The 22,521-nt window shown below is 45.0% G+C and overlaps 1 protein-coding gene across 1 annotated transcript in view; it reads right to left on the bottom strand.

Moving 5' to 3' along the window:
• Positions 1 to 22,521, bottom strand: part of vps13d (vacuolar protein sorting 13 homolog D) — an 80,445-nt gene that overhangs the window by 55,494 nt on the left and 2,430 nt on the right. The window contains exons 4-15 of the mRNA XM_084187303.1: positions 20,597 to 20,787; positions 18,971 to 19,051; positions 18,759 to 18,875; positions 17,830 to 18,670; positions 17,257 to 17,424; positions 15,373 to 15,503; positions 15,207 to 15,273; positions 14,884 to 15,063; positions 3,249 to 3,379; positions 2,833 to 2,965; positions 343 to 2,622; positions 38 to 192 (exon numbers count right to left, since the gene is read on the bottom strand). Of these exons, the coding sequence (XP_084043429.1) occupies positions 38 to 192; positions 343 to 2,622; positions 2,833 to 2,965; positions 3,249 to 3,379; positions 14,884 to 15,063; positions 15,207 to 15,273; positions 15,373 to 15,503; positions 17,257 to 17,424; positions 17,830 to 18,670; positions 18,759 to 18,875; positions 18,971 to 19,051; positions 20,597 to 20,787 (4,475 nt within the window). The remainder of the gene's footprint in view (positions 1 to 37; positions 193 to 342; positions 2,623 to 2,832; positions 2,966 to 3,248; positions 3,380 to 14,883; positions 15,064 to 15,206; positions 15,274 to 15,372; positions 15,504 to 17,256; positions 17,425 to 17,829; positions 18,671 to 18,758; positions 18,876 to 18,970; positions 19,052 to 20,596; positions 20,788 to 22,521) is intronic.

A 22,521-nucleotide genomic window follows, 5' to 3' on the forward strand; every position in this document is an offset into this window, starting at 1 on the left:
AAAGACATTGGACATATTTGACATTTGCAAAGTATACCTGCACAGAGTTGACAAACTTGCCCTCCACCCGAAGTAACCCTGTGCTGTTATAGGGCTCGTCTGTGGTTAGAAAGGTGAACTGGGTATCCTCATCAATGGGAGGAACTTTCTCCAGGGTGAACTGAATGGTGGTGTCTTTCAGAATATGGAAGGCTGAGAGAGAGAGAAAAGTGGGAGTCATCATAACAACCCAACACCGTAATACAACAATACCAATACAGTAACTCTAAATCTAGCAAAACCATTGAAAGGAAATGGGGGGGACACTCTCTTCACTTCCCATTCTAAATCGTTTCTCCTCACCTTTTCCCCGACTCAGGTATTCAAAGAAGTCATGGCGAGTAAACTGTGGCTCGTCCTGATTGACATTTCTGTTGTGAGAAGGCGATTGGGTAGACGAACTGCTGTCAGTTCTAGCTACCTTCCGCAACACAAGGTGACTGGTATTGAGTGAGTAGAGTCGGATATCCTTCACTAGCACCTGTAGTCTCTCCCCTTCCGAGTCCTGCCCGGCAACAAAGTTCTGGATGGTGATACTCCCCAGGTGACCCACCAGGAGTTCGGGGTGACCAGGTTTACGGGGAATGGACACGACTGGTGACTCGATGCTGACATTGAGGATCAGCTTGACCATAAACGAGTCTATGGTGGGTTCTTCCTCCTGCACGCTCAGATCCTCCTCATCCTCAAATGGGTAGTTGCTCCAGTTGCTCTGGCTCTGGGTCCTGGAGCGCCGCGACGGCGTCTCGAACAGGGAGACCATGCCGCTGTACTCCGCCGTCTTGGTTGCCAGCACCGTGGACACCTTGGTGGCGGCTGTCTTGAGCATGGAGCGGAAGTTGTCCTCTAGCTCGTTGGCCGAGAGGCTCAGCTCCTTCAGGAACTTGGCGGAGTGGTTGTAGTGCAGTGAGGCCATCTGCAGTGTCAATGAGCACTCCCCCTGGGAGCGCTCCAGCAGTCGGAAGTTCAACGCCTCTGAGGGGGCTCCTTCAGAGCCACAGAAGAAGGCTACGCCTCCTGCTGCCGAGGGGTCGTCTTCTACATTGCCAATGCTGACCACAAACTGGCTCCGGCCGCCCTCCTGGGTCAGGTCCACTAGCTGGATAGAACCCAGCGAGCCATTGACGTCCAATCGGCTGCCCATGGACACGTTGACCTTGGTGCCGTTGATGCTGGCCGTGGCGATCTTCAAGCCTTTCTTCTCTCTGCCCAGTACGCTGCCAGTGGCCACGGTCCTCAGCAGCAGCAGGTTCAGCCTGTGGATCTCTACTGTCAGCTCCTTGTTCTGGTCGTAGGTGGACTGGTAGGTCTCCTCCTGACCCTCCTGGCCCTGGCCCGCTGGAAGGGGCGATGGCTGCTGGGTCAAGGGGCTCTCCTCCTTGGGGAAAGACTTCTGGAGGAACTTGAGCAGCTCCACCATGGTCTCCGGGTTGAGGATGATGTCCAGGTTGTTGACCTGCATGGTGGTCACCTGGAGGGAGCTGTCCAGGTTCATGGACGGGCAGTCCGAGCTGACAAACTGGTACTCCAGTTTGATGAGGGCCTCCTGGTCTCTGAGGAAGGAGCTGAACGGGGAGGATCTGTCGAAGAGTAGCCCAGAGGAGGAGTCTCGGTGAAGGGCCGGGTGCTCGGGCGACATCCCCTCGGGCCCGGCAGGGGAGGAGGGCTGGCTCTCTCGGAGGCTGCCCGTAGGCACATCGAAGCTCAGGTGCTTGTGGGAGGCCACCAGGAGGTCAAAGTCGGAGCCGTAGGTCTGTAGTGTGTCCACAAGCAGCAGGCCGTGGACGGTGAGGGACACCTCTGCGTCGTAAGGCCGCTTCACAAAATGGCCGTTGGTGCCAAAGACCTTAAGGACGGAGATGTATCGTCCGTTGCTCTCCACGCCCAGCTGCATGTAGTTGATGTTGAACTCAGCCAGGAGGAGGCGTGACTCCACCAGGACCTCCCTCGTGTGCTGCTCCAGGGTCATCACGCTCTGGGTAAGGTTCTTGGCTGAGCCCTGGAGCTTCCACTGGCTGTCCTCCCTCTGGAAGATCTTCTCATGGCGCAGGTTGGAGGGGTCAGGCGTCTTGGCGCTCTCTGCTTTCTCCTGGCTCTCGTCCTCCTCAGCGGGGCTGCCCAGTCGGGCCAGGCAGCTCCTGAGGGCGGTAATCTTCTCCAGGTTGATGTGGACCTTGAGATCTGGCAGGGTCCCGGAAAGCACAGCCCCAGGGAGCTGGGGGTCTGAGGTGTAGCGCAGCCTCTGCTCCAGCTCCAGCAGCACGTTGAACTTCTCAACCACGTGGGTGGGCCCCACCTCGCTCTCCTGCAGGTGCTTCCAGTTGTCTTTGTAGCGGCCCACCATGATCTGCAAGTCCTTGAAGGACAGCGAGTACTTCTCGTAGAGGTTTCTGCTGAAGGCCTGGACCCCGTCGGGGGATTTAAGGCTTGCGAGCTGGGGGTAGTTGTTCTGGTCTTTGAACTCCGTCTCCATTTCAGGGGGCGGAGAATTTGGGGGTGTGGCCAGTGGAGTCTGGTACTCTTCATCACTGTTATACTCCTCCCCCTCTGGCTGAGTGGTCTTCGACTTTGTTTTAGTGTCATCTTTAAAGAGAAAATAAAATGAAGATTTTAAACAGATACAGAATATCTTTCATACAATATAGACTAAGCAAAATGACAGAAATAACTTACTGCTTATTGTTTACCAACATCAACAACAACCATTTTACAAGACTGCAAACTGTGCTGAGTCTACCTTTGAAAGAATCAGCTTAGTCAAATGTGTTGTGCGAAGAGGCAAGCTAATTTTACCTTGTGAGTTAGTGAGGAGTATCCGTCCCAGGTCAACCACCACTAACATGGGGTCCTGTGACTGGAAGTCATCTGGGAAAATCACCTGGGGGGCACAGATATCCAACTTCATAGTCCAGCGCTTACTGTTCTCCTGTAATGAGAAATAGAGCAAAAGCACAAAGTCACACACAACATTAGCATATACCAATTACAGACATTTAAAAAAGGGGGCAATTAGTTTTAAAATATTCAATAACCATGAATTAAATCACATTTTATTGGTCACATACACGTGTTTAGCAGAAGTTATTGCGGGCGTAGCGAAATGCTTGTTATGCAATTATGTGATCAATTATCATATCATCAACTTTACTGTTCACCTACAACATTTGAATGATACCTGGGGTGAGAGGAAAGAAGAAAAAAGTTATTACAATGAACTCTCCCACTAGTAGCTGGTCGAGGGTTTGTCTGATCTCTGCCTTGGTCTGCATCTTGAGCTTGTTGTATTGCCTCCTGGCAGCTTCCGCCACTCTCGCCTCCAGCTCCGACTGGTACCCAAAACCTGAAAAACAAATCATAATATCTTTTGATACCTTTTATTTTCCTGAGAATTAAAATGTTTCATGAGCAAATTGGAAAAATAGGCTACAGTACTAGCTACAGCACTTACATTCCACCCTTTTGGTGCATCAACAAAAGGGCAAACAATACCGTGTGGTTATACAGTACCAGTCAAAAGTATGGACACACCTACCTAAGGGTTTTTCTTTATTTGTACTATTTTCTACATTGTAGAATAATAGTGATGACATCAAAACTATAAAATAACACATATATAATCATGTAGTAACCAAAAAAGTGTTAAACGAATCAAAATATATTTTATATTTGAGATTCTTCAAATAGCCACCCTTTGCCTTGATGACAGCTTTGCACACTCTTGGCATTCATTTCAATTAACAGGTCTGCCTTCTTAAAAGTTAATATGAGGAATTTCTTCAAGTGCAGTCGCAAAAACCATCAAGCGCTTTGATGAAACTTGCTCTCATGAGGACCGCCACAGGAATGGAAGACCCAGAGTTACCTCTGCTGCAGAGGATAAGTTCATTAGGAGTTACCAGCCTCAGAAATTGCAGCCCAAATAAATGCTTCACAGAGTTAAAGTCACAGACACATCTCAACATCAACTGTTCAGAGTGGACTGTGTGAATCAGGCCTTCATGGTCGAATTTCTGCAAAGAAACCACTACTAAAGGACACCAATAAGAAGAAGAAACCTGCTTGTGCCAAGAAACACGAGCAATCGACATTAGACCGGTGGAAATCTGTCCTTTGGTCTAATGCAGTGCTTCTCAATTATTTTCTGTTACGCCCCCCCTAGGAAGAAGTAAACATTTCGCGCCCCCCAACTCTCCGCTGCGACTGTAAATAGTATCATTTGTCTATAAAATTGTTATAAGTACACCTCTGCATAACATTGTATCCTTATTAACATTAAATATAGATCAACTTACAACAAAGAATAACTTTATTAACATTGTTTTTTTAGTCTGTAACAGAAAATACTTAAAGTGCATCAATTTGCCTGAAATTAAGAAAATAATTCAATCCTTATTTAAACTGTAAACATTTTTTGACCATTTGATACTGAAAAATTTAATTAAATATAATCAATAAATAATAATACATTCAAATTGATCAGCAACATTAACTCAGGAGCACAATATATGAAACACTTTGACCTATAAAACAAAAATGAATAAAACAATTTGTGCTGATTTTTTAAAAATCAAAATGAGGAAGTCAGGATTAATGGCTACAATGAGCACGTTTTGCAGTGCACAGCTTTTCGAAGCGGGGTTTGAAGCATGATACTGCAACTCTCAGCTCCTGCTCAATGTTTAGCTGGGACCTGTACTTGGTCTTCAGTGCAGCAACAGCAGAGAAGCCAGTCTCACAAAGATAAGATGTTGCAAAAGGAAGAAGAATGCCCATGGCCCTCTGCCCTAAGAGTGGATACTGCCTCTCTACACTCAGCCAGAATTCACTCAGTGTCTGTGATGTGAACCTCAGTCTCAATGTGGAGTCAGATGTCATATCAATGAACTGGTCCTCCTCTGCAGAGCTGAAACCAGTTGGAGCTGGTGCATTGAAAGGATCTCTCACCCAGTCATATTGGGAACTGTTTTCAGGGAAGTACTTTTTAAAGAATCCCATCAGTGATGAAATATGCTCCTTAATATATGGAATCACTGAGGTGGCATCATAGTCAGTAGTGTCAACAAATTCATGCAGGTTCTCGAATGAATCAGTATTTCCTTCATCAAGTCGCCTGCCCCACATTGCTACAAAATTGACTACACCTACAATGTCAGTCATAACCTCACTTAATTCAGAGGAAAGGTGCCTTGAAGCCAGTGCTTCTCTGTGTATAACACAGTGTGTCCACTCAGCATTAGGTGAGGCCTTCTTGATGAGTGCCCGAAGTCCTTTTCTCATCCCTGCCATGGTCTGTGCACCATCACTGCAAACACCAATGCAGTTCTCCCACTTTAGCCCATTCTCAGTCAGGAAGCAGTCCAGCATTTTGAATAGCTCTTCAGCTGTGGCTCTGTCTCTGACATATTTACAAAAAAGTAGATCCTCACACAGGGAGTTTGTCATGTCAAAACGTACATAAGCGATAAACAAACAGTCTTTGTTGCTGTCAGTTGCTTCATCGAACTGTAAGGCAAAACGTTTGTCTTTGAGTTTATCTACCAGCTGTTCTTTAAGATCGTTAGCAATGTCATTTATACGTCTGGCGACAGTGTCATTGGACAGAGGGATAGTTTTTATTTTTGCAGCACTTGCGTCATCCAGCATGACAGAGACCATGTCTAATGCTGCAGGCAGTATCAGCTCCTCTGCTATGGAGTGGGGTTTTTTGCACTGAGCAATTTGGTACGCCACCTTATATGATGCTAACAGTGCTCGCTGGTTTACTGAAGTAGCATTCACAAAGCGGGACGATTGTTGGCAATATTCGGCACATTTTCGCTGAAAAAACTCAAGCGGCTTATCAGCGTGATTGGGGTGTAATGTCTTTAAGTGACGCCTTAATTTATTTGGCTTCATGCTGTCCGCTGCCAACATTTTTAGACACAGTAAACATACCGGTCTTTCCTCGTCTCCCACCGTAGTCACAGTTAAGCCAAGCGCTACATACGCTTCGTCATTTTTCCTCGTCTTAGCTTTCGGGAGACTTACGTTTGTCTCATTATCTCCGTCTCTCTCCGCCTTTCTTTTCATCCCTGTTAAATCTTTTTCCATGGTGTCTCTTAAGGGTTTGTTATCTGCACTTCATATATCCTGCTCTGTGCTGTGTGCTCTTGTTCGGTGCAAAAAAAACATACTCCCTGGGGGGAAAAAAGCACGTTCCACGGGGTCACACGCGCCCCCCCTGGCATTGCTCCGAGCCCCACCAGGGGGGCGCGCCCCACTATTTGAGAAGGACTGGTCTAATGAGTCCAAATTTGAGATTTTTGGTTCCAACCGCTGTGTCTTAGTGAGATGCGGTGTGGGTGAACGAATGATCTCCGCTTGTGTATTTCCCACCGTAAAACATGGAGGAGGAGGTGTTATTGTGTGGGGGTGCTTTGCTGGTGACACTTAGAAGGCACACTTAACCAGCATGGCTATCACAGCATTATGCAGTGATACGCCATCCCATCTGGTTTGGGCTTAGTGGGACTATCATTTGTTTTTCAACAGGACAATGACCCAACACACCTCCAGGCTATGTAAGGGCTATTTTACCAAGAAGGAGAGTGATGGAGTGCTGCATCAAATGACCTGGCCTCCACAATCACCCGACCTCAACCAAATTGAGATGGTTTGGGATGAGTTGGACCGCATAGTGAAGGAAAAGCAGCCAACAAGTGCTCAGCATATGTGGGAACTCCTTAAAGACTGTTGGAAAAGCATTCCAGGTGAAGCTGGTTGAGAATGCCAAGAGTGTGCAAAGCCGTCATCAAGGCAAAGGGCGGCTATTTGAAGAATCTCAAATATAAAATATATTTACTACATGATTCCATATGTGTTATTTCATAGTTTTCAGGTCTTCATTATTATTCTACAATGTAATAAATAGTAAAAAATAAAGAAAAACCCTTGAATGAGTAGGTGTGTCCAAACTTTTGACTGGTAGTATATATACATATATACACTACCGTTCAAAAGTTTGGGGTCACTTAGAAATGTCCTTGTTTTTGAAAGAAAAGCAATTTTCTGGTCCATTAAAATAACATCAAATTGATCAGAAATACAGTGTAGACATAATTGCAAAAGGGTTTTCTAATGATCAATTAGCCTTTTAAAATGATCAACTTGGATTAGCAAACTTTTGACCTCAAACTTTTGACCGGTAGTGTGTGTGTGTGTATATATATATATATATACAGTGAGGGAAAAAAGTATTTGATCCCCTGCTGATTTTGTACGTTTGCCCACTGACAAAGGCATGATCAGTCTATCATTTTAATGGTAGCTTTATTTGAACAGTGAGAGACAGAATAACAACAAAAAAATCCAGAAAAACGCATGTCAAAAATGTTATGAATTGATTTGCATTTTAATGAGGGAAATAAGTATTTGACCCCTCTGCAAAACATGACTTAGTACTTGGTGGCAAAACTCTCGTTGGCAATCACAGAGGTCAGATGTTTCTTGTAGTTGGCCACCAGGTTTGCACACATCTCAGGAGGGATTTTGTTCCACTCCTCTTTGCAGATCTTCTCCAAGTCATTAAGGTTTTGAGCCTGACGTTTTTTTTATGGGATTAAGGTCTGGAGACTGGCTAGGCCACTCCAGGACCTTAATGTGCTACTTCTTGAGCCACTCCTTTGTTGCCATGGCCGTGTGTTTTGGGTCATTGTCATGCTGGAATACCCATCCACAACCCATTTTCAATGCCCTGGCTGAGGGAAGGAGGTTCTCACCCAAGATTTGACGGTACATGGCCCCGTCCATCGTCCCTTTGATGCTGTGAAGTTGTCCTGTCCCCTTAGCAGAAAAACACCCCCAAAGCATAATGTTTCCACCTCCATGTTTGACGGTGGGGATGGTGTTCTTGGGGTCATAGGCAGCATTCCTCCTCCTCCAAACACGGCGAGTTGAGTTGATGCCAAAGAGCTCGATATTGGTCTCATCTGACCACAACACTTTCACCCAGTTCTCCTCTGAATCATTCAGATGTTCATTGGCAAACTTCAGACGGCCCTGTATATGTGCTTTCTTGAGCAGGGGGACCTTGCGGGCGCTGCAGGATTTCAGTCCTTCACGGCGTAGTGTGTTACCAATTGTTTTCTTGGTGACTATGGTCCCAGCTGCCTTGAGGTCATTGACAAGATCCTCCCGTGTAGTTCTGGGCTGATTCCTCACCGTTCTCATGATCATTGCAACTCCACGAGGTGAGATCTTGCATGGAGCCCCAGGCCGAGGGAGATTGACAGTTATTTTGTGTTTCTTCCATTTGCAAATAATTGCACCAACTGTTGTCACCTTCTCACCAAGCTGCTTGGCGATGGTCTTGTAGCCCATTCCAGCCTTGTGTAGGTCTACAATCTTGTCCCTGACATCCTTGGCGAGCTCTTTGGTCTTGGCCATGGTGGAGAGTTTGGAATCTGATTGATTGATTGCTTCTGTGGACAGGTGTCTTTTATACAGGTAACAAGCTGAGATTAGGAGCACTCCCTTTAATAGTGTACTCCTAATCTCAGCTCGTTACCTGTATAAAAGACACCTGGGAGACAGAAATCTTTCTGATTGAGAGGGGGTCAAATACTTATTTCCCTCATTAAAATGCAAATCAATGTATAACATTTCTGACATGCGTTTTTCTGGATTTCTTTGTTGTTATTCTGTCTCTCACTGTTCAAATAAACCTACCATAAAAATTATAGACTGATCATTTCTTTGTCAGTGGGCAAACGTACAAAATCAGCATGGGATCAAATACTTTTTTCCCTCACTGTATATATATATATATATATATATATATATATATATATATATATATATATATATATATATATATATATATATATTTTTTTTTTTATATTACACTGCACAAAAAAATAAAGGGAATATTTAAACAACACAATGTAACTCCAAGTCAATCACACTTCTGTGAAATCAAACTGTCCACTTAGGAAGCAACACTGATTGACAATACATTTCACATGCTGTTGTGCAAATGGAATAGAAAACAGGTGGAAATTATAGGCAATTAGCAAGACACCCCCAATAAAGAAGTGGTTCTGCAGGTGGTGACCACAGACCACTTCTCAGTTCCTATGCTTCCTGGCTGATGTTTTGGTCACTTTTGAATGATCGCGGTGCTTTCACTCTAGTGGTAGCATGAGACGGAGTCTACAAACCACACAAGTGGCTCAGGTAGTGCAGCTCATCCAGGATGGCACATCAAACCGAGCTGTGGCAAGAAGGTTTGCTGTGTCTGTCAGCGTAGTGTCCAGAGCATGGAGGCGCTACCAGGAGACAGGCCAGTACATCAGGAGACGTGGAGGAGGCCGTAGGAGGGCAACAACCCAGCAGCAGGACCGCTACCTCTGCCTTTGTGCAAGGAGGAGCAGGAGGAGCACTGCCAGAGCCCTGCAAAATGACATCCAGCAGGCCACAAATGTGCATGTGTCTGCTCAAACCGTCAGAAACAGACTCCTTGAGGGTGGTATGAGGGCCCGACGTCCACAGGTGGGGGTTGTGCTTACAGCCCAACACCGTGCAGGATGTTTGGCATTTGCCAGAGAACACCAAGATTGGCAAATTCGCCACTGGCGCCCTGTGCTCTTCACAGATGAAAGCAGGTTCACACTGAGCACATGTGACAGACGTGACAGAGTCTGGAGATGCCGTGGAGAACGTTCTGCTGCCTGCAACATCCTCCAGCATGACCGGTTTGGCGGTGGGTCAGTCATGGTGTGGGGTGGCATTTCTTTGGGGGGGCCGCACAGCCCTCCATGTGCTCGCCAGAGGTAGCCTGACTGCCATTAGGTACCGAGATGAGATCCTCAGACCCCTTGTGAGACCATATGCTGGTGCGGTTGGCCCTGGGTTCCTCCTAATGCAAGACAATGCTAGACCTCATGTGGCTGGAGTGTGTCAGCAGTTCCTGCAAGAGGAAGGCATTGATGCTATGGATTAGCCTGCCCGTTCACCAGACCTGAATCCAATTGAGCACATCTGGGACATCATGTCTCGCTCCATCCACCAACGCCACGTTGCACCACAGACTGTCCAGGAGTTGGCGGATGCTTTAGTCCAGGTCTGGGAGGAGATCCCTCAGGAGACCATCCGCCACCTCATCAGGAGCATAACCAGGCGTTGTAGGGAGGTCATACAGGCACGTGGAGGCCACACACACTACTGAGCCTCATTTTGACTTGTTTTAAGGACATTACATCAAAGTTGAGTCAGCCTGTAGTGTGGTTTTCCACTTTACGGTAATTTTGAGGGTGACTCCAAATCCAGACCTCCATGGGTTGGTAAATTTGATTTCCATTGATAATTTTTGTGTGATTTTGTTGTCAGCACATTCAACTATGTAAAGAAAATTTAATAAGATTATTTCATTCATTCAGATCTAGGATGTGTTGTTTAAGTGTTCCCTTTATTTTTTTGAGCAGTATATATATATATATATAACACACACACACACAGTGCATTCGGTAAGTATTCAGACCCCTTCCCTTTTTCCACATTTTGTTACATTACAGCCTTATTCTAAAATTGATTAAATAAAAAAATTCTCATCAATCTACACACAATACCCCATAACGACAAAGCGAAAACAGGTTTTTAGAAATGTTGGCAAATGTATTATAAATAAAAAACAGAAATACTTTATTTACATAAGTATTCAGACCCTTTGCTATGAAACTCGAAATTGATACTCAGGTGCATCCTGTTTCCATTGATCATCCTTGAGATGTTTCTACAACTTGATTGGAGTCCACCTGTGGTAAAGGCACACACCTGTCTATATAAGGTCCCACAGTTGACAGAGCATGTCAGAGCAAAAAACAAGCCATGAGTTCGAAGGAATTGTCCGTAGAGCTCCGAGACAGGATTGTGTCAAGGCACAGATCTGGGGAAGGGTAGAAAAACATTTCTGCAGCTTTGAAGGTCCCCAAGAACACAGTGGCCTCCATCATTATTAAATGGAAGAAGTTTGGAACCACCAAGACTCTTCCTAGAGCTGGCTGCCCGGCCAAACTGAATAATCAGGGAGATGACCAAGAACACGATGGTCACTCTGACAGAGCTCCAGAGTTCCTCTGTGGAGATGGGAGAACCTTCCAGAAGGACAACCATCTCTGCAGCAATCGACCAATCAGGACTTTATGGTAGAGTGGCCAGACGTAAGCCTCTCCTCAGTAAAAGGCGCATGACAGCCCGCATGGAGTTTGCCAAAAGGCACCTAAAGGCCTCTCAGACCATGAGAAACAATATTCTCTGGTCTGATGAAACCAAGATTGAACTCTTTGGCCTGAATGCCAAGTGCCACGTCTGAAGGAAACCTGGCACCATCCCTACGGTGAAGCATGGTGGTGGAAGAAGCATCATGCTGTGGGGATGTTTTTCAGAGGCAGGGACTGGGAGGCTAGTCAGGATCGAGGGAAAGATGAACGGAACAATGTCCAGAGAGATCATTGATGAAAACCTGCTCCAGAGCACTCAGGACCTGACTGGTGCGACGGTTCACCTTCCAAAAGGACAACGACCCTAAGCACACAGCCAAGACAACGCAGGAGTGGTATCGGGACAAGTCTCTGAATGTCCATGAGTGGCCCAGCCAGAGCCCGGACTTGAACCCGATCAAACATCTCTGTAGAGACCTGAAAATAGCTGTGCAGCGACGCTCCCCATTCAACCTGACAGAGCTTGAGAGGATCAATGGAGAAGAATGGGAGAAACTCCCCAAATACAGGTGTGCCAAGCTTGTAGCGTCATACCCAAGAAGACTTGAGGCTGTAATCGCTGCCAGAGGTGCTTCAACAAAGCACGGAGTAAAGGTTCTGAATACTTATGTAAATGTAACATCAGTTTTCTATTTTTAATACATTTGCAAACATGTCTAAAAACCTGTTTTTGCTATATATACACACAGTACCAGTCAAAAGTTGACACACCTACTCATTCAAGGGTTTTTCTTTATTTCTACATTGTAGAATAATAGTGAATACAACAAAACTATAAAATAACACATATGGAATCATATTGAAAAACAAATGATAGTCCCATTAAGCCAAACCAGATGCGATGGCATATCGCTGCCGAATGCTGTGGTAGCCATGCTGGTTAAGTTTACCTTGAATTCTAAATAAATCACAGACAGTGTCACCAGCAATGCATCCCAACACCATCACACCTCCTCCACCATCCTTTACAGTGGGAAATATACATGCGGATATCATCTGTTCACCCACACCGTGTCTCACAAAGACACGGCGGTCGGAACCAAAAATCTGAAATTTGGACTCCAGACCAAAGGACACATTTCCACTGGTCTAATGTCCATTGCTCATGTTTCTTGGCCCAAGCAGGTTTCTTCTTCTTATTGGTGTCCTTTAGTAGTGGTTTCTTTGCAGCAATTCGACCATGAAGGCCTTATTCACACAGTCTCCTCTGAACAGTTGAGATGTGTCTGTTACATGAACTCTGAAGCATTTATTTGGGCTGCAATTTCTGGTAACTCTAATGAACTTATCCTCTGCAGCAGAGGTAACTCTGGGTCTTCCATTCCTGTGGTGGTCCTCATGAGAGCCAGTTTCATCATAGCGCTTGAAGAAATGTTCAAAGATCTTGAAATGTTCCGTATTGACTGACCTTCATGTCTTAAAGCAATGATGGACTGTCGTTTCTCTTTTCTTATTTGAGCTGTTCTTGCCATAATATGGACTTGGTCTTTTACCAAATAGGGCCATCTTCTGTATACCCCCCTACCTTGTCACAACACAACTGATTGGCTCAAATGCATTAAGAAGGAAATAAATTCCACAAATTAACTTTTACGAAGGCACACCTGTTAATTGAAATGCATTCCAGGTGACTACCTCATGAAGCTGATTGAGAGAATGTCAAGAGTGTGCAAAGCTGTCATCAAGGCAAAGGGTGGCTATTTTTAGAATCTCAAATATAACATATATTTTGATACGTTTAACACTTTTTTGGTTACTACATGATTCCATATGTGTTATTTCATAGTTTTGATGTCTTCCCTATTATTCTACAATGTAGAAAATAGTAAAAAATAAAGAAAAACCCTTGAATGAGTAGGTGTTTAAAACTTTTGACCGGTAGTGTGTATATGTGTGTGTGTGTGTGTGTGTGTGTGTGTGTGTGTGTGTATATATATATATATATATATATATACACAGTGGGGAGAACAAGTATTTGATACACTGCCGATTTTGCAGGTTTTCCTACTTACAAAGCATGTAGAGGTCTGTAATTTTTATCATAGGTACACTTCAACTGTGAGAGACGGAATCTAAAACAAAAATCCAGAAAATCACATTGTATGATTTTTAAGTAAATAATTTGCATTTTATTGCATGACATAAGTATTTGATCACCTACCAACCAGTAAGAATTCCGGCTCTCACAGACCTGTTAGTTTTTCTTTAAGAAGTCCTCCTGTTCTCCACTCATTACCTGTATTAACTGCACCTGTTTGAACACGTTACCTGTATAAAAGACACCTGTCCACACACTCAATCAAACAGACTCCAACCTCTCCACAATGGCCAAGACCAGAGAGCTGTAAGGACATCAGGGATAAAATTGTAGACCTGTACAAGGCTGGGATGGGCTACAGGACAATAGGCAAGCAGCTTGGTGAGAAGGCAACAACTGTTGGCGCAATTATTAGAAAATGGAAGAAGTTCAAGATGACGGTCAATCACCCTCGGTCTGGGGCTCCATGCAAGATCTCACCTCGTGGGGCATCAATGATCATCAGGAAGGTGAGGGATCAGCCCAGAACTACACGGCAGGACCTGGTCAATCACCTGAAGAGAGCTGGGACCACAGTCTCAAAGAAAACCATTAGTAACACACTACGCCGTCATGGATTAAAATCCTGCAGCGCACGCAAGGTCCCCCTGCTCAAGCCAGCGCATGTCCACGCCCGTCTGAAGTTTGCCAATGACCATCTGGATGATCCAGAGGAGGAATGGGAGAAGGTCATGTGGTCTGATGAGACAAAAATAGAGCTTTTTGGTCTAAACTTCACTCGCCGTGTTTGGAGGAAGAAGAAGGACGAGTACAACCCCAAGAACACCATCCCAACCGTGAAGCATAGAGGTGGAAACATCAGTCTTTGGGGATTCTTTTCTGCAAAGGAGACAGGACGACTGCACCGTATTGAGGGGAGGATGGATGGGGCCATGTATCGCAAGATCTTGCCCAACAACCTCCTTCCCTCAGTAAGAGCATTGAAGATGGGTCGTGGCTGGGTCTTCCAGCATGACAACGACCCGAAACACACAGCCAGGGCAACTAAGGAGTGGCTCCGTAAGAAGCATCTCAAGGTCCTGGAGTGGCCTAGCCAGTCTCCAGACCTGAACCCAATAGAAAATCTTTGGAGGGAGCTGAAAGTCTGTATTGCCCAGCGACAGCCCCGAAACCTGAAGGATCTGGAGAAGTTCTGTATGGAGGAGTGGGCCAAAATCCCTGCTGCGGTGTGTGCAAACCTGGTCAAGACCTACAGGAAACGTATGATCTCTGTAATTGCAAACAATGGTTTCTGTACCAAATATTAAGTTCTGCTTTTCTGATGTATCAAATACTTATGTCATGCAATAAAATGCAAATTAATTACTTAAAAATCATACAATGTGATTTTCTGGATTTTTGTTTTAGATTCCGTCTCTCACAGTTGAAGTGTACCTATGATAAAAATTACAGACCTCTACATGCTTTGTAAGTAGGAAAACCTGCAAAATCGGCAGTGTATCAAATACTTGTTCTCCCCACTATATATAGATATATATATATCTATCTTACCTGAGGTGTGGACTCTTCCTTTGTAGAAGAACTCAGTGACTTTCTTAATGGCCTGAGGGTTGTAGATGATGTTCAGAGGGCTAGTGTTCACCTCCAGTCTCCGCTCAAATTTACACCTGACCGGGTTGCGCTCGTATATCATTTCAAACACAGGGGACGCCGATGACTCTAAGCTAGGGACTGCCAAACAAAATATAAACATTTATTGTCTTTATATTCCATTTCATGAAATAAACATAATTAATTTAACAGGTGATTAATGCACTTTGCAATCCTCTTGGGGATTTCAAGAGGACGTTTCGCAAGTAAACCTAAACACTCACCTGAGCTGCTCGTTTCAGCACTGCTAGGCTGGCCAAAAGGCTGGTTTATGGCAACCACAACCTGGTCCTTTTAGAGATATAATAATGACAGATTAATATTCTGTACATATAGCACATGTTCAATCTATTCACATGTTCAACTCAAACAGGCCTGCTACTCCCTCACCGGTTTGGGGGAAACGAGGACGGGGAAGATGGTGCCCTGGGTGGTGAGGTCTCTGAGGAATAAGCCCCCCAGCTTGACAGACAGAAGAGAGGACTCAGAGCGAGGCAGAGACTCCACTCCCACCTTCACCCCTGAGGAAAGGAGACACTGTTACAGCATTGCTCAGGGCAAACCATCAATAATCATCACACCGCACCCACTACCCACATGAGCATGCATTCTCAATCAACTTATGTTCTCAAACAAATATCAGTATTTGGGAGAGGAGTCACCTATAAAGTAAATCTGCCTCTGAAATGGCACTCCATTCCCCTATGGCTCTGGCCAAAAGTAGTGCACTATATACAGCGCATTCGGAAAGTATTCAGACCCCTTGACTTTTTCCACATTTTGTTAAGTTTCAGCCTTATTCTAAAATGGGTAAAAGTAATTTTTTCCTCATCAATCTACGCACAATACCCCATAATGGCAAAGCGAAAACAGGTTTTTAGAAATGCTAGCAAATGTATTAAAAAGAAACAACAGAAATACCTTATTTACATAAGTATTCAGACCCTTTGCTATGAGACTCGACATGTATGTCAGGTGCATCCTGTTTCCATTGATCCTCCTTCAAATGTCTCTACAACTTGATTGGAGTCCACCTGTGGTAAATTCAATTGATTGGACATGATTTGGAAAGGCACACACCTGTCTATATAAGGTCCCACAGTTGGCAGGGCATGTCAGAGCAAAAACCAAGCCATGAGGTCAAATGAATTGTCCGTAGAACTCCGAGACGGGATTGTGTCAAGGCACAGATCTGGGGAAGGGTAGAAAAACATTTCTGCAGCTTTGAAGGTCCCCAAGAACACAGTGGCCTCCATCATTCTTAAATGGAAGAAGTTTGGAACCACCAAGACTCTTCCTAGAGCTGGCTGCCCGGCCAAACTGAGCAATCGGGGAGAAGGGCCTTGGTCAGGGAGGTGACCAAGAACCCGATGGTCACTCTGACAGAGCTCCAGAGTTCCTCTGTGGAGATGGGAGAACATTCCAGAAGGACAACCATCTCTGCAGCACTCCACCAATCAGGCCTTTATGGTAGAGTGGGCCAGACGCCAAAAGGCACCTAAAGGACTCTCAGACCATGAGAAACAAGATTCTCTGGTATGATGAAACCAAGATTGAACTCTTTGGCCTGAATGCCAAGTGTCACGTCTGGAGGAAACCTGGCACCATCCCTACGGTGAAACATGGTGGTGGCAGCATCATGCTGTGGGGATGTTTTTCAGCGGTAGGGACTGGGAGACTAGTCAGGATCGAGGGAAAGATGAACAGAGCAAAGTACAGAGAGATCATTGATGAAAACCTGCTTCAGAGTGCTCAGGACCTCAGACTGTGGCAAAGGTTCACCTTCCAAAAGGACAACGACCCTAAGCACACAGCCAAGACAACGCAGGAGTGGCTTCGGGACAAGTCTCTGAATGTCCTTGAGTGGCCCAGCCAGAGCCCGGACTTGAACCTAATCGAACATCTCGAGAGACCTGAAAATATCTGTGCAGCGACGCTCCATTTCCAACCTGACAGCTTAAGAGGATCTGCAGAGAAGGGAGAAACTCCCCAAATACAGGTGTGCCAAGCTTGTAGCGTCATACCCAAGAAGACTCTAGGCTGTAATCACTAGCAAAGGGGCTTCAACAAAGTACTGATTAATGGGTCTGAATACTTATGTAAATGTGATATTTCATTTTGTAATTTTTTATACATTTGCAAAAAAAAAAAAAGTTTTTTGCTTTGTCATTATGGGGTATTGCATAACAAAATGTGGAAAAAGTTAAGGGGTCTGAATACTTTCCGAAAGCACTGTATAAGAAATAGGGTGCCATTTCGGACACCATGCTGTACCTGAGAACCTGAGCTCGATGACGCCACTCTCAGCTCCCCTCTTGTCTTGGTGGAACAGGGTGACGGCCCCCGTCTCCAGCAGGAACTCTAGCCGGGCAAACAGGTGGTCTCTCCTGGTGAAGGTGTTGAGGGTCTGAGAGTCCTCCAGAGGGTCAAACAGGTCCTCCTCTGTACAGGGGACAGACAGAGGGACACGATCTGGTTGATGAGGTTGGCACAGACTGTGAGACATATGGCACTGTGACTTTTCGTCCCTTAAATGTATAGGGAATGGGCGAGGGGGGAAAAGCAACCATTTTCAATTTAGAGCGTGTGAGGTCCTTGAAAGACACTGAGAGTGCATCTGTACTACACTCCAACATAGCATTTTCTCTCTCTTTCGTATTAAAGGGCTATCCCATTATTTTGACTACACTCACTCAATGGCAACATACACACAATACTTTTTTGTTCAACGATCCAGGAGAAAAGCTCTTAGGGTTGAATCCTAACTTCAACTTCAAATGTTCAGTCTCCCATTGACATCAATTTATGACTGTTAGTGAAAGTTAGAATTTGCCCCTTAGTTCTTACCCAGGATGTCCCAGGTGCCAGGGCCTGGTAGCAGCTCATCAGGGCCCGTCTCAGGGTACGCTCCGTACCAGCCGCCCCAGCCAGGGAACCACGACTGCAGGTACTGGATCATGCCAGAGCTGCCACTATTGGGGATGGAGCTCCCTGTGGGAGAACAGGGTGGTGGGCTCTCAGCGATAGGTTCTCTCACACTCTCTGCGATTTCCTCCTGTTTGCGGAAGCAGTCGTGGACAACTCCCCTAAGGCTTTGCAACTCCTCCAGATTCTGCTCGTCCTCCACTCTCTGCAATTCACACTCCTCCAGGGGATTGAGGGGGGCTCCTTTAAGCCTCTGGAAGTAGAGGTTGGTGTAAAGCAGGGCGTCCCGTGCCCTCCGCAGGGCAAACTCCCAGTTCCCCCTCCGCCTCTGCTCTCGAATCTCACTCAGGTTGGCCTGGATGGCAAACATCCACCAATGCCGGCAGTTTCCAATGATGGGGACTTTGGGTCTCCACTGGCGGAACATCATCTCCCTCTCCCTGCGGTCCAGCTCTTTGAGGAAGGCCATGATCTGCTGGTACTGCACCTGTGACAGTCGTAGAGATAGAGGCTCCAGCTGAACCTGGCCCTCGATGCGGGGCGCGTTGCGAGACCTCAGAGGCTCCTTGGAGGCATTCCTCCTCAGCAGCACCGAGGCACACACCGGCTCAAAGATATACTGGTGCTCTCGGCTCTGCATGCACTTGGTCATGGCCTCCTGAATCTCGTTGGCGGGGAGATCACCCAACATGCTAGACACTGTGTCCCAGTAGACACTGAATTCTTTAATCTCCAGTTGCTTTTGCCGCATGAGCCTTTGTGCCTGTAAAGAAGGAGGAACACACTGTTAGACCGAGCAGCCATACCCACTTGATATGGCAAGCGATGTCTGACTGGTACATGTAACTTACCGGTTCTATTGAAGAGTTCTGTGCAGATACGTTCTTGATGCAGACACCAAAGCAAAATGGCTTCCCTGGGTTGGTCAAGTCATCCTCAAATCGCAAGTGGACATCTTGTATCTTTAGCTGAAGAGAAACCCCAAAGGGAAAAGTCAGTTCTGATTCTAAACACAAGTCAAGTGGATTACAATGACATGTCCCAAAGGAATGTGATATTTTACCTCAATGTTCTCCACGATCCTGGTGACTACAGAGGCAGTGACAGAGTACCAGTAGGACTCTCCTTTCTGTTCACACTCGCTCTGAGGGAAAGGTACATCAATCAAGACATCAACTAGTTGTCTAATGAGCAACATGTCACTATCATTACAATGCTGAACATACTGTACATATCACAATCACATGTAAACTTGCGGCTTGGTGGAACTCCTGGATACATATGATTTCATAGCAAAAGTAGGTAGCAATCCACTCTTCACTGCAATAGCCTAATACAATGACTGCAGCATTGCAGTTCTTGACAAAAACCGGTGCGCCTGGCACCTACTACCATACCCTGATCAAAGGCATTTACATATTTTGTCTTGCACATTCACCCTCTGAATGGCACACATACACAATCCATGTCTCAATTGTCTCAAGGCTTAAAAATCTTATTTAACCTGTCTCCTCCCCTTCATCTACACTGATTGAAGTGGATTTAACCTCATAAGGATCTAACCCTTTTTTCCCATTTTCGCCTAAAATGACATACCCAAATCTAACTGAATGTAGCTCAGGACCTGAAGAAAGGATATGCATAATCTTGATACCATTTGAAAGGAAAAAGTTTGTGGAAATGTGAAATTAATGTAGGAGAATATAACACATTAGATCTGGTAAAAGATAATACAAACAAAAAAACATGCGTTTTTTGTTGTTCCATCATCTTTGAAATGCAAGAGAAGGGCCACAATATAATATTGCAGTTTAGGCGCAATTTAGATTTTGGCCACTAGCAGGCAGCAGTGTGTGCAAAGTTTCAGATTGATCCAGTGAAGCATTGCAATACTGGACTATTTTGTATCAAGTCTGCCCAAATGTGCTGAATTGGTCAATTGATACATTTTCAAGTACATAACTATAGAGAACATACAAAAATGATATGGTAATACAAAATGTAAGTTTACACACTCCCAGGAATGTCATACATGATGGATCATTAGCTTATACACTAACTTTCACACATCTAGATGGCCGGGCGGGGTGGGTGTGGAGCCAGAGACAGCAGGGGTTCAAACTGTAGAACCCAGTTCCTACATTTGAATATAAAAATTGATTTGATCAAACAAAATTATGCTACATTTGATCTCTGGGACCCTTAGGATGACAAATCAGAGCAAGCTTATTGAATGTAAGTACATTATTTACCTTCAGAGGTGAATGTATCAAACCAGTTGCCGTGATAGGTTTGTTGTTTTGCACTCTCCTCAAACAATAACATGGTATTTTTTCACTGTAATAGCTACTGTAAATTGGACAGTGCAGTTAGATTAACAAGAATGTATGCTCACTGCCCATATAATACATGTCTATGTCCTGGACATTTTGCTGTTACTTACAACAGTCATGCTAATCACATTAGCGCACATTAGCTCAACCGTCCGGTATACGGGACACCCATCCCATAGAGGTTAACAAGTGACATCAATAAGGAATCATAGCTTTCACCTGGTCAGTGTATGTCAGAGAAAAAGCAGGTGTTCATAATGTTTTGTACACTCAGTGTATACTGCATACATACACAGTCTACAGATAAGAATACAACTGAGCCTGATTCCAGGATTCTTGGCACTGTTCCCACACACCTTCCACTTGTCCTCTAGTGCCTTAAGCAGCTGTTTCTTGCGTTCGCGCTCGGCCTCCCTCTCCGTCTCCTCGTCATACTCCTGGGGTCGGACCGGGCCGATGATGAGGTTGAGCTGGGACATGGAGATGACCCAGGGGTCACTGTGGGGTCGGTAGAACGGGATCTGGAGCGTGATCTTCCCAATGAAGCCTGGAGAGCGAAAGCAGGGTGTAGCATGAAGTACTAAAATACTCATAATGCTCTGCGTATTGTGTCACGATTTATCTTAGTAAAGAAGTTACTGAAGATAACAATGATGCCCCTTTTCCTTATCTATACACTATAATGAAGATCAAATAATGAAGATAAACGTCATAAAAGCTGAGATAACATTCATTCGATGTGACTAAATGAACATTGCTCAACCTGAAATAGGACTTTTGTGTACTTCTATACTTTCTCAGTGTAGCTGTGGCTGTCATGTACTGTGTGAAATGCATTGTGCTGCTGTTGTGTATTTATTATCGTATGTCTAAGAACTGTAGACTGTTGTAATACTAATCACTGTGCTGCACTGACTACAGACACTTATCGTCCAGTTGGCCTTGTCTTAACAATTAAACCAATCACTGGTTTGGTTGAAAGAAAGGCATGTTGAATAATTGATTTCCTTTGCCATTATGGGTGCATGCTTGTTACCAGACTAAATAACACTGATTGTTTGTTGACGTTCTTTTAGTGAACAAAAGGTCAACCAAGCAGGACTGATCAGCAAGGACTGGAGATAAGTGTAGTGAGTGCACAGAAATTAAGGCCAATCTTCTGCTCAACTCAAAATAACTCTAATTGTGCATATTGAGTTTACTTTATATATATATATATATATATACAGTGAGGGAAAAAAGTATTTGATCCCCTGCTGATTTTGTATATTTGCCCACTGACAAAGACATGATCAGTCTATAATTTTAATGGTAGGTTTAGTTGAACAGTGAGAGACAGAATAACAACAAAGAAATCCAGAAAAACGCATGTCAAAAATGTTATAAATTGATTTGCATTTTAATGAGGGAAATAAGTATTTGACCCCTCTGCAAAACATGACTTAGTCCTTGGTGGCAAAACCCTTATTGGCAATCACAGAGGTCAGACTTTTCTTGTAGTTGGCCGCCAGGTTTGCACACATCTCAGGAGGGATTTTGTCCCACTCCTCTTTGCAGATCTTCTCCAAGTCATTAAGGTTTCGAGGCTGACGTTTGGCAACTCGAAACTTCAGCTCCCTCCAAGATTTTTTATGGAATTAAGGTCTGGAGACTGGCTAGGCCACTCCAGGACCTTATTGTGCTTCTTCTTGAGCCACTCCTTTGTTGCCTTGGCTGTGTGTTTTGGGTCATTGTTATGCTGGAATACCCATCCACGACCCATTTTCAATGCCCTGGCTGAGGGAAGGAGGTTCTCACCCAAGATTTGACGGTACATGGCCCCGTCCATCATCCCTTTGATGCGGTGAAGTTGTCCTGTCCCCTTAGCAGAAAAACACCCCCAAAGCATAATGTTTCCACCTCCATGTTTGAAGGTGGGGATGGTGTTCTTGGGGTCATAGGCAGCATTCCTCCTCCTCCAAACACAGTGAGTTGAGTTGATGCCAAAGAGCTCAATTTTGGTCTCATCTGACCACAACGCTTTCACCCAGTTCTCCTCTGAATCATTCAGATGTTCATTGGCAAACTTCAGATGGGCCTGTATATTTGCTTTCTTGAGCAGGGGGACCTTGCGGGCGCTGCAGGATTTCAGTCCTTCACGGCGTAGTGTGTTACCAATTGTTTTCTTGGTGACTATGGTCCCAGCTGCCTTGAGATCATTTACAAGATCCTCCCGTGTAGTTCTGGGCTGATTCCTCACCGTTCTCATGATCATTGCAACTCCACGAAGTGAGATCTTGCA

The sequence above is a fragment of the Coregonus lavaretus genome (genome assembly GCF_964263955.1).
Source record: "Coregonus lavaretus genome assembly, chromosome: 22".
NCBI classification, from domain to species: domain Eukaryota; kingdom Metazoa; phylum Chordata; class Actinopteri; order Salmoniformes; family Salmonidae; genus Coregonus; species Coregonus lavaretus.